Below are 12,604 nucleotides of genomic sequence, written 5' to 3' on the forward strand. Positions count from 1 at the left end.
AGCCCTCAAGCTCCCTCCTCTTGTCCCAAGTTTGCTTCTGGTTTACCAAAATTTAAGCGTCCGGATCAGTTCACGTACGTTTGAGGGATAACATTTGGAGGACTACTGGGAAGCGACGAGGGACGATTTGTGGGTACGTGTTATGCTTTGTGTATCAACTTACAAGGCTCACAGTCAAAGAAAAAAAACAATATACCGTGGCACTCGAATTCGAAAACCTGTTAAAACAGAATTTGAGTTCGAGAATTATCGAGAAGCCAAACGTCTCTAAGTGAAAAATTATAAAGCGGCATCCAGCTCAACTTCAGACGCGTGGGCCGGCAAGGCGACGGGCACACCGTCGATGGAGGACGTCATTTTGAAACCCTGTCCTGCAGGCTGCTCGTCGAGCTCAGCGGCGCGGGAAGGGTACTGCATTCGCAACACGATGGGAGGACGCCGGGAGCCTGCAAGTTGGCACGTACGTGGCACGGCTTGAGGCATCGCTATCCATGCAGATCACGCCCCTCGCCACGTGCCCCATGTATGCGGCCACATGTCCGAGACTCGCTCCACCGCCTTCGTCCACACTCTCACCCACATCGCATCTTATATACCACGATCCATCTCGGCGAGAAACCCACCGCGCATTTGGCTATCGCATTTCTCAGGTGAGGCTCAGGTTCCGGAGTAGCGAAGCTTCAAGTGCGCATCTGGGTACCGGCATGGCTGGAGAGCAGGCGTTCCACCGGGGAGGCGTGCACGGAGGCGGCAGCGCCATCGGGCCGGACTACATGCGGGCCATCCGCGGCGACGACGACTACTACGGCGGGCACGGCCAGGGCCACAGCCAGCCGGCGGCCGTCACCCTCGCGAAGGGGGTGGCCGCGGCGGCGGCGGCGGGGTCGATGCTGCTCCTGTCGGCCCTGACGCTGACGGGCACGGTGCTGGCGCTGATCGTGGCGACGCCGCTGCTGGTGCTCTTCAGCCCCGTGCTGGTGCCCGCGGCCATCGCCGCCACGATGCTGACGGCCGGGTTCGTCTCGTCGGGGGCGTTCGGCGCGGCGGCGGTGGGGGTGCTGGCGTGGATGTACAAGTACCTGTCGCACGGGGCGTCCTCGCCGCCGGGGGCCGACACGGTGGACCACGCGGGCGCGAAGCTGGACTCCAAGGCGCACGAGGTGAAGAACTGGGCGCAGCATCGCCTCGACCAGGCACGAACGCCGTAGACGTGTCGTCATTTGCCCTCCTATGCGTCACCAGTGTGTGTGGATCGACGCCTCTATATGTACGGACGTGCCCGCGAGCGGTGCTACTTACCACCGATGAATAATAAGCTGCATATCTCCTCTGGAAGAGGGAGTTAAAAATAGTACTGTAGATCTCTTCTGCTTGTTCCTTGTGCGGTTGTTCCGTCCACTTGCGCTGCTTCGTCTTCACCTGCAAGGACTTCTGATATTACTGCCTCATTATTTTTTCGAAACGGAGGTAAAGATTGTCTCATTTATTAATTAAGCAGAAAAGAATTGTTCAATTAATTACGAAAAACCGGGAAAAAACCGGAACAACAAGGGTCAAGCCCACCCCAGACTAACACGCAGGGCAAAGCCCATCCATGACCAACTCACAATCACGTCGCACACACGACACGAGGTCCATGACCTTGAAGCTGCGCCAGGGCGCACTCAACCGAGAGTTGGCAGTACCCCACAGGAACTAATTTTAATTTCACTCGGAAGATATATTTTGGACCCTGATAATGTCAGAGCACATAATGATTTTTTCTTTTTTGAGTAACAGCACTTTATTCAGATATCCCTGATAAGTTTAGGGATTACAGCTACGAGCAAGTTTAGTTTGTGTGCTGGTACATTCAACAAACATTTTACGTGTGCTGGTACATTCAACAAACGTTTTACATTAATAAAAGAGCAAGCTTGAAAACCTGCTGCCAGGGATTTGATGTCGTGAATAAAAGAGCAAGCTTGAAAACCTGCTGTCAGGGATTTAATGTCAGCAATCACCGTAACTACTGTAGATCAATCCTAGCCTCTGACTGTCTCTCCTTGGTCCAGAGACTTGAGCACATGACGTTTTTTATGACAGAAGTTGCCCGTTGCCATCAAAGCAATTCTGCACTGACAGTGGTGCAGTCTGATCGTATTCTTCTGCAATCTATGGAGTTCATTTCTGCCCTTCCGTATTGCTACACCCTGGCCATTTCTGTCCTTCCGAAATGCAGTACCCCACACATGAATGCTCGGCGTAAACCGGCGATCCTGCTCTCAGATGAGCAGTGAAGTGTAAGAAAACAGAAAATTTGTTGGGACAATGTTCAATGTTTCATTGGGCAAGGGAAAAGTCATGCTCTAAAGATGTTATTTTGATTTTATCTATTTTTTTCATCGAAGTCGTTGCATCATGAAACTGAAATTTTGCACGGTGAAACATCAAACAAAGTTAGCTTAAAAATCTTTAACATTTAACATTTTTTGTGTTTTACTGTTACTTTTTACTTTTCTCTCTCCATATTTTACTGTTCACCCTAAGTGCATATGCACACGGAGCAGACACTCTCACTAATCGCTCTCAACTCTCATCTTATGTTTTTTTGCGGGATAAATGCTTTCATTACTCAATCAAGATGTCCTTACAATCAAGAGAAGCAATCTCCATCAACTCACCCGGACCAGCCTCTAGCCAGGTCATGGTCCTACCTTGGATCTACTGGCAAACACTGCTAATATATCACTAACCTTATTGTGAGACCTAACAATATGAAAAATACAAGTTTGTCTAAGGGATAACAAGTACTTAATCTCCTTAACAATGAAAGCATAGATAGAGCGATCAACGACGTCACATGAGATCATGGTCACGGCCTCAAGAGGATCCATTTCCACCACTAGGAAGGTTGCTTCGTTGAATTGCCAATGAGAGCCCTTCCATGCATGCGCAGAGCTTTGCCTCCAAGGCATCTCTACAGGAATACAAGGTCCTGCACGCTGAGAAGTTAATGATCCCACGGTGGTCACGTAAGATCTTTCCAGCTCCAGCATTACAAGAAGAATCGAACGACCCGTTAGTGTTCAGTTTGTTCCACCCCGGCTCCGGTGGCCTCCATCTTCTCTCCTCTGGCACACTATTGACGGTTTCAGCTGGCACCGATTTCTCATACACTATGGGAGATTTGCCCTTTGCTGGATCTGCATGCGGGTATAACTTAATTCCGATCAGGGAATCAACATAGCTTCGCAAGAACCGTACTGAAGCCTCCATATGTGGTGCGGGCTTGTTATGCACCACTTCATTCCGGACAAACCAACTCCTCCAAAAAATCATCATGACCATCATTCGCCCCACATCGTTCAATGGTGCTAGAACATGAAGAAGCCACTCCCGCCCATCATGTCGTAGAGACTCTATCTCCGGGATCATCCATATCTTAGACATGGCGAGGTACAGGTCCCTTCCAAACTGACAGTTAACAGAAGGGTGAAAGTTGTCTTCTTCCTCCATCCCACAAACCGGACACTCGCTTCCTACTTCAAGGCCAATTTTATGTTTCCGCTGCCAAGTAGGGAGTGAGTTAGTGGCTAGCCTCCATGCAAAGTTAGGCACCAAAGGCGGTGCCCAACTTTTCCAAATAAAGTCCCAACACTTCCTCTGTCCTGACGGTGATGAACTAGACGATGCATCAGTGGCCCGGTGCGCCTCCTCAAAGGCAAGATTATAGGCCGACTTAACAGTGAATATACCATGCTTACCTACCCCCCATGCTATCACATCGTCCTCCATCCTCGGGGATGCTCTGATCTTCGATATTTCTTGTACATCCGCATCAACAAAATATTCATTCAGTAGCACATAGTTCCATGATCCGTTCTGATTTAACAAGTCAGACACGAAACGAACACGACATCTTCCCTGCGGGGAGATTGGTTTATAAGAGAAAGGCCTAGGGGTCCAGTTATCTCACCAAACTCGAATACTTCTGCCATTGCCAACTCTCCAAACTAGACCCTTCTTCAACAGCTCCAATCCATAACTTATCACTTGCCAAGACGACGACGCATTCCCGGAAAAACTGTGTCATCCAGCCTGCCCAATGGGTAATACCTTGCTTTTAAAACTTGCGCGCACATGCTATCTGGTTTAGTTAAAAGTCTCCACGCTTGGCGTGCTAACAGTGCTTGATTAAACATCCGAAAGTCATGAAACCCCACTCCTCCCTTTGACTTGGGCTGCAACAAATGGTCCCATCCACGCCAATGCACTTTCCTCTTGCCTTCCGCCGAGCCCCAATAAAAGTTTCTTACCATACGAGTAAGATCATCACATACCGAGAAGGGTACTTTGAAAACACCCATTATGTAGGTAGGCAGCGCCTGAGCGACAGACTTGATCAACACCTCACGCCCCGGATGGGCTAGATGTCCATCCCCCCACTGCACCAATCATTTTGTCAGTCTAGTCTGCAAGTTCTGAAAACGCCCTTTCGACATCCTCCCCTCCGGTGTAGGCATTCCCAAATACTTATCCTCAAAGAATTGGCTAGTAACCTTGATGTAGGGTAGGAACCCTATGGGCCGATCTTTCACGAAAGGAGCGGATCCCACGATGAACAAGAAGAACACGAGGAGGGAAACGAGGGGAAAAACACGAGGGAAACACAAGAGAGACACTCAAACCAACAAGAATGATCACACAAGTGCTAGATCCATGAACATAAAGGGAGATACAAGATCCAAAGTCAACAACGGACGATACACGGTAACCGGTCTTCTCCGTGAGGAGGTCTTGATGGTCTTCTCCGCAAGGAGGTCTTGAATCCAAAGGGATCTTCTTCGTAGAGGCCGTGGTCTCTCTCGTGGAGTAGATCCGATGTGGATGAGCAATGCTCTATCTCTAAAATGAGCTAAACCAATGCTAACCCTAACTAGGAGGTGGTGGAGGAGTATATATAGTCTAGGGACATGAAGGGGTAAGTGAGGGGTACATGGGCTTCGGCCCGCAACACTGGACACAGCCAGGGGCCGGTCGTCTGACAGGTACCGGACGTCCGGTGGCTCGCGAGGGTCCGGTCGTCCGGTACTTGTCGGGCATCCGGCGTTTTGGCTCGGATGAGGTGGCGCCGGATTTTCGGGGCGGTCGGACGTCCGGACGCTGGAGTGTGTCGGACGTCCGGGACTTGTCAGACGTCCGCTCATTTTGGCTCGGGTGTGGGATCGCCGGTCGTCCGATCTGGGCCGGTTGTCCGGTGGGTCTTCAGGCGTCGGACTTCCGGTTCTGACCGGTCGTCCGATGGTTGGAGCTTCTTTCGTGGCCCTTCTTCTTGTTCCTCGTGCTTGGTATCATCGCCTTCTTGTCCATGGGCTTCCTCTTGGTTCCTAGTCATGCATAGCACACATGTTTGAGGTAGTAGCCATGTCTCACGTATGGAAAGTGATGGTTCTAAGAGGAGCGAGCTCACCTTGTGTCCAATGGTGCCTAGTTGAGGTCTTGTCTTATGTTCTCTTGGGTCTTGGAGAGTAGTCAAAGTGTACATGGGGATGAACGTGGGATGCTCCGCATCATCTCCCCCCCTTGGGAAAGATCCGAACTCGGATCGTGATCCTCATCACCATGGAAACGGTTGTCGTGGACGGAGTTGAAGGCATGGCGCAATCCAAGTACTCCAAGGTGTCTCCGGTATGTGGTACATGCAAAATGAGCAAACACGAAGTACACTTGGAAATACAATGGTTAGCGCACACAAAGTGTCCATCATGTAAGAATGAGTCTGTGCAACAAGATTGATCATGACAAGGTGCATGAAGCTTATCCAAAAGAGATGGAATGGTATGCAAAGCATTCATGGGGGCACAAGCATTCATGGCGCACACAAATGTGTTATTAATATGATCAATGCAGCCACGGTGCAAAATGATGTCATAGAGAGACGGTTTATCAATAGTATGAATATGGAAATGGATGCTCAAGATGAGTATATGATCATGCAATTGATGATGGGCAATATGATCATGATGTATGAATATGCCATCAAGGTAGATCACAACAAATTTGCTAAGGAAATGCACAAGCTCATATATCATGGATGACATGGGAATACAAGATGCAACAAGGCAATCATAATATGAGTCAATCCATGTATAAGATGCAAATTTGTCATGTATGTGAGATGTCCAATGAGCATGACATGTGTGAGCACAATCAACAAATATGGAGGTGTTGGTGTACCAATGCTCGATTTCATGGCATGAGTGGAGGTTCAAAGGTTCTTCCAATAAGTCCGAGCGCTCCTCAATGTGAAGGTCCATAGAGCCATTCTTCAATGTCGCTCCTCCGTTCGCGAGATGTACCATGTAGACAACAAGAAGGAAACAACAATGAAAGAGTGACCCATCCAATATGCTTATTTGAGGATGTCTCAAAGGGAAGGAGTTCACCTTTAGGAGATTCTCGCAAATGTTGGTGTTGCACATCGTGTATGCCTTCACATGATCAAATTGTGTCATGACGGTATCGCCTTGTGAATCCTTCAACATGAAAGAACATGACAAACACTCGGAAAAACAAATGAAGTTAGCGGAGATGCAAAACCTATCATTCATGTGGTAAAATACCCAACAAGTGTATGCATCATGCTCATCATAAGAAAGGATAACAGAGCATTTCATAGTATGGAGGCATATGATGCGAGAACAACCAAATACAATAGGCTCAATCAAGCAAGCATGCATCACAAGTAAAGTGTCCAAGTCTCCACGATCAATAAGCATAGATGCAACAATTGGAGGCAAGCGACAACGTAACACCCACGATGCGGCTATATCTCCCACGTGTCGGAGCACGACTTAGAGGCATAACCGCATTGTAGGCATGTCGCAAGAGGGGTAATCTTTACACATCCCATGTACTGAATAAGAAAGAGGTACAGAGTTGGCTTACAATCGCCACTTCACACAATACATAAATATAGCATTACATCATCTAGAATACAATCAAGGTCCAACTATGGAACAAAAATAAAGACAACCCAAATGCATAAGATCCCCGATCGCCCCAACTAGGCTCCACTACTGATCGTCTGGAAAGAAAACATAGTAACGTCCTAAGTCCTCGTCGAACTCCCACTTGAGTTCGGTCGCATCCCCTGGAATGACATCATCGGCACCTGCATCTGGTTTTGGAAGTAATCTGTGAGTCACGGGGACTCAGCAATCTCACACCCTCGCAATCAAGACTATTTAAGCTTATGGGTAGGGAAAGGTAGTGAGGTGGAGCTGCAGCAAGCACTAGCATATATGGTGGCTAACATACGCAAATGAGAGCGAGAAGAGAAGGCAAAGAACGGTCGAGAAGCTACAAAGATCAAGAAGTTATCCTGAAAAACTACTTACGTACAAGCATAACACGAGACCGTGTTCTCTTCCCGGACTCCGCCGAAAAGAGACCATCACGGCTACACACACTGTTGATTCATTTTAATTAAGTTAAGTTTCAAGTTCTCTACAACCAGATATTAACAAATTCCCATCTACCCATAACCGCGGGCACGGCTTTCGAAAGTTCAAAACCCTGAAGGGGTGTCTCAACTTAGCCCATCACAAGCTCTCACGGTCAACGAAGGATATTCCTTCTCCCAGGACGACCCGAGCAGACTCGGAATCCCGGTTACAAGACATTTCGACAATGGTAAAACAAGACCAGCAAAGCCGCCCGATGTGCCGACAAATCCCGATAGGAGTCGCACGTATCTCGTTCTCAGGGCACGCCGGATGAGCCAGACGTTGGGTTGGCATAGACCCTGGTTGCCCAGGGGGCGCCGGACATCGCTCAGGTTGGACCAACACTTAGAGAAGCACTGGCCCGGGGGGGTTTAAAATAAAGATGACCCTTGAGTCTGCGAAACCCAAGGGAAAAGGCTAGGTGGAAAATGGTAAAACCAAGGTTGGGCCTTGCTGGAGGAGTTTTATTCAAGGCGAACTGTCAAGGGGTTCCCATTATAATCCAACCATGTAAGGAACGCAAAATCAAGGAACATAACACCGGTATGACGGAAACTAGGGCGGCAAGAGTGGAACAAAACACCATGCATAAGGCCGAGCCTTCCACCCTTTACCAAGTATATAGGTGCATTAAAATAAATAAGATATAATAATGATATCCCAACAATAAACATGTTCCAACAAGGAACAAACTCCAATCTTCACCTGCAACTAGCAACACTATAAGAGGGGCTGTGCAAAGCGGTAACATAGCCAAACAACGGTTTGCTAGGACAAGGTGGGTTAGAGGTTTGACATGGCAATATGGGAGGCATGATAAAGCATGTGGTAGGTATCGCGGCATAGGCATAGCAATAGACCAAGCAACTAGCAAGAAAAGATAGAAGTGATTTCGAGGGTATGATCATCTTGCCTGCAAAGTTCTCCGAGTTGACGTAAGCTTGATCCTCATAAGCGTACTCAACGGGTTCCTCGATCACGTACTCGTCTCCCGGCTCTACCCAAAGCAAGAACACAAGCAAAGGTAACCACAAACAACCACGGTGCAATGCGCAAACAACATGATGCAAAACATGGCATGATATGCGGGATGTAATATGCAATGCATATGCGTGCTCCAGAAGGAAAAGATTGAACCAGGCCTCAACTTGGCAAACCAAGTGCCGCTAGAAAGATGAGTTGATTTCGGTCGAAATCGATATAAAGATCACCGGAATCGGATGCACGGTTTGCAAATGGCAAGCAAAACAATAATGGCACAAATCTACGATTAACAGCACGATGCCATCTAAAATGCAACAAGAAACTAAGCTACTGCACTCTAACATAGCAACAAAGCACATGACAGTGATCTACTCAAGATGCTTGACAAAAGATGAACACTTAGCTACGGCTAAATCACACAATAGCAGGTTCAAACAAGCATGGCAAAAGTGCAAAAGATAAAAGCATCACAGACTTAGTGAAAACTGAAGGAAATATGCCCTAGAGGCAATAATAAAGTTATTATTTATTTCCTTATAATCATGATAAATGTTTATTATTCATGCTAGAATTGTATTTTCCGGAAACATAATACATGTGTGAATACATAGACAAACAGAGAGTCACTAGTATGCCTCTACTTGACTAGCTCGTTAATCAAAGATGGTTATGTTTCCTAACCATGAACAATAAGTTGTTATTTGATTAACGAGGTCACATCATTAGTAGAATGATCTGATTGACATGACCCATTCCATTAGCTTAGCACCTGATCGTTTAGTATGTTGCTGTTGCTTTCTTCATGACTTATACATGTTCCTACGACTATGAGATTATGTAACTCCCGTTTACCGGAGGAACACTTTGGGTACTACCAAACGTCACAACGTAAATGGGTGATTATAAAGGAGTACTACAGGTGTCTCCAATGGTCGATGTTGGGTTGGCGTATTTCGAGATTAGGATTTGTCACTCCGATTGTCGGAGAGGTATCTGTGGGCCCTCTCGGTAATACACATCACATAAGCCTTGCAAGCATTACAACTAATATGTTAGTTGTGAGATGATGTATTACGGAACGAGTAAAGAGACTTGCCAGTAACGAGATTGAACTAGGTATTGGATACCGACGATCGAATCTCGGGCAAGTAACATACCGATGACAAAGGGAACAACGTATGTTGTTATGCGGTCTGACCGATAAAGATCTTCGTAGAATATGTAGGAGCCAATATGGGCATCCAGGTCCCGCTATTGGTTATTGACCAGAGACATGTCTCGGTCATGTCTACATTGTTCTCGAACCCGTAGGGTCCGCACGCTTAAGGTTACGATGACAGTTATATTATGAGTTTATGCATTTTGATGTACCGAAGGTTGTTCGGAGTCCCGGATGTGATCACGGACATGACGAGGAGTCTCGAAATGGTCGAGACGTAAAGATTGATATATTGGAAGCCTATGTTTGGACATCGGAAGTGTTCCGGGTGAAATCGGGATTTTACCGGGTTACCGGGAGGTTACCGGAACCCCCGGGATCCATATGGGCCATCATGGGCCTTAGTGGAAAGGAGAAAGGGGCAGCCCAAGGTGGCTGCGCCTCTTCCCCCTCCCCTAGTCCTATTAGGACTAGGAGAAGGTGGCCGGCCCCCCTCTCTCCCTTCCCCTCCGAGGAATCCTAGTTGGACTAGGATTGGGGGGAGGAATCCTACTCCCAGAGGGAGTAGGACTCTCCTGCGCCTCCCTCTATGGCCGGCCAGCCTCCCCCTCTCTACTCCTTTATATACGGAGGCAGGGGCACCTCTAAACACACAAGTTGACACAAGTTGATCCACGTGATCGATTCCTTAGCCGTGTGCGGTGCCCCCTGCCACCATATTCCTCGATAATATTGTAGCGGAGTTTAGGTGAAGCCCTGCTGCTGTAGTTCATCAAGATCGTCACCACGCCGTCGTGCTGACGAAACTCTTCCCCGACACTTTGCTGGATCGGAGTCCGGGGATCGTCATCGAGCTGAACGTGTGCTCGAACTCGGAGGTGCCGTAGTTTCGGTGCTTGATCGGTTGGATCGTGAAGACGTACGACTACTTCCTCTACGTCGTGTCATTGCTTCCGTAGTCGGTCTGCGTTGGGTACGTAGACAACACTCTCCTCTCGTTGCTATGCATCACATGATCCTGTGTGCGCGTAGGAAAATTTTTGAAATTACTACGAAACCCTACAAAAACAACATGTCAGGAATTTAACATCAGGAAGCAATGTTTAGAGCAAGATAACAACATGCTACAGGATCAAATCATAGCAAGGCAAGGCATGGCATATGGCATGAATCTACTCAAAGCATATAACAAAAGTCCCTTACCGACCATAAGCCAAAAAGGATCAGAAAATATGATGGCACCCATGTAAACATAGCAAGTTTCGTTAACAGATTCAGACTTGGCAGAAAACTGGACATGGCAAAAACGGAGTTACGTAGGCATGATTGCGAGCTCGATGCACTCACCACAAGGCATTGCATGACAACCTAAGCATACACCCAGCAAGAAGACATGTTAAAGAAGCTAACCATGGCAAGAACCATCTCATAGCATGCATGGATCAACTACAGCAACCTTGGCAAAATTGATTAACATGTAAACAATCTGCCAGGAACATTTTATAGCAAAAGTAGAGCAAGATTGAGTCATTCTAGGGTACTCCATAATTTCAAACAAAGACATGGATGGCTAGAACATAACAATATCTCAAAATCATCCTTACTGAACATGCTCAAAAGAGGCATGGATCACTCTGTAGCAACATGAATACATGGCATAAAAATAACATCTGGGAAATGACTTAGAAGAATGCTAAGTCCCTGAAATCAGCAACATCATGAGAGCTACTTTGCATGCTTGTGCTAGTCACCACATTGATCACAAAAATACATGGCATACACCCCTGTAAAGATGGCATGGCATAGCCCAAAATACATGTAGGGCTCAAGTTCATAGGAGGCACACAATAATCATGGCAAAAATGACAAATGCTCATAATCTGTTAAGAAACAGAAATCAACATTTTATAGCACTCTTGCAACAGCATTTTAGGCATCAAGAAGGACTCAAACAAACATGGTGCAATGGAATGAAATGAAGAGGACATCCTAACGAACAATTTGATATATCACATGCCCAAAACGGAGCTACGAATGTGGAGTTATGATGCAATGAACATGGCCTGAAAAAGTTACAGATCCGGGGACTTAGAAGAAAAATCACCTCCGGATCTAGGGTTGACCCGGGCACGCAAAACGAGGCGGCAACGGATCTCGCCGGAGACAACGTCGGACGACGGCCGGAGACGAGGGAGAGGCGGTGGCCGGGCTCGGGGGCGCCGGATTCGGTCTGGCCCGACCGGATCCGCGGCGAGGCGGGAGGAAGCGGCGACGGTGACCGGCGAGCGGGGCGGCGGCCGGCGGCGCACGGCGGCCGGCGGCGAAGAGCATGGGAGCGGGCAGCGGTGGGGGACGGCGCGAGGCGCGGGCGCGGGCGGCAGGCGGCGGCGGGTGACGAAGCCATGTTCCTAGGGTAGGGTCATGGATCTGTCCAAGATACCCTCCCCGAGGACATCTCTAAAAGAACCAGAGGCAGTCAAAGAAGATCATCATCCACTCGACCATGAAGTTATGTTCCACTCGACAGCTTTGAAGACACTCGACCATGCGAACAACCACTCGACCACCAGAAGATGTGAAGCCACTCACTCCGCAACGGTCGGGATTTAAGTCATAGCTTTAATAATCATTTATAGCACTTTACTCCGGACGTTACCAGTAACGCTCCTCCTTTATGAACATTGAACCCTGTGTAACGGAGGGGAGCCGGGGTCCTGGCGCACTCTATATAAGCCACCCCCCTCCTCTGGGACAAGGGTTCACACCTTTTGTAATTCACACGCATATATCCAGTCGACCGCCTCCGGACTCTGGGACGTAGAGTTGTTACTTCCTCCGAGAAGGGCCTGAACTCGTAAAACTCGCGTGTACAACTCCTCCATAGCTAGGATCTTGCCTCTACATTCCTACCCCTTATTCTACTGTCAGGCTTAGAACCACGACAGTTGGCGCCCACCGTGGGGCAGGTGTC

At 48.0% G+C, this 12,604-nt stretch overlaps 1 protein-coding gene across 1 annotated transcript; it reads left to right on the forward strand.

Annotated features, from left to right (window-relative positions):
- The first annotated feature begins 604 nt into the window (after window positions 1-604).
- LOC119297281 (oleosin 16 kDa-like) lies at window positions 605-1,425 on the forward strand. Its single transcript, XM_037575134.1, has one exon. It carries the CDS (start codon window positions 705-707, stop codon window positions 1,206-1,208), a length of 504 nt encoding a protein of 167 aa, XP_037431031.1. The 5' UTR covers window positions 605-704; the 3' UTR covers window positions 1,209-1,425.
- Window positions 1,426-12,604: the final 11,179 nt, after the last annotated feature.

Source organism: Triticum dicoccoides, chromosome 5A (assembly GCF_002162155.2).
Source record: "Triticum dicoccoides isolate Atlit2015 ecotype Zavitan chromosome 5A, WEW_v2.0, whole genome shotgun sequence".
Lineage (NCBI taxonomy): Eukaryota > Viridiplantae > Streptophyta > Magnoliopsida > Poales > Poaceae > Triticum > Triticum dicoccoides.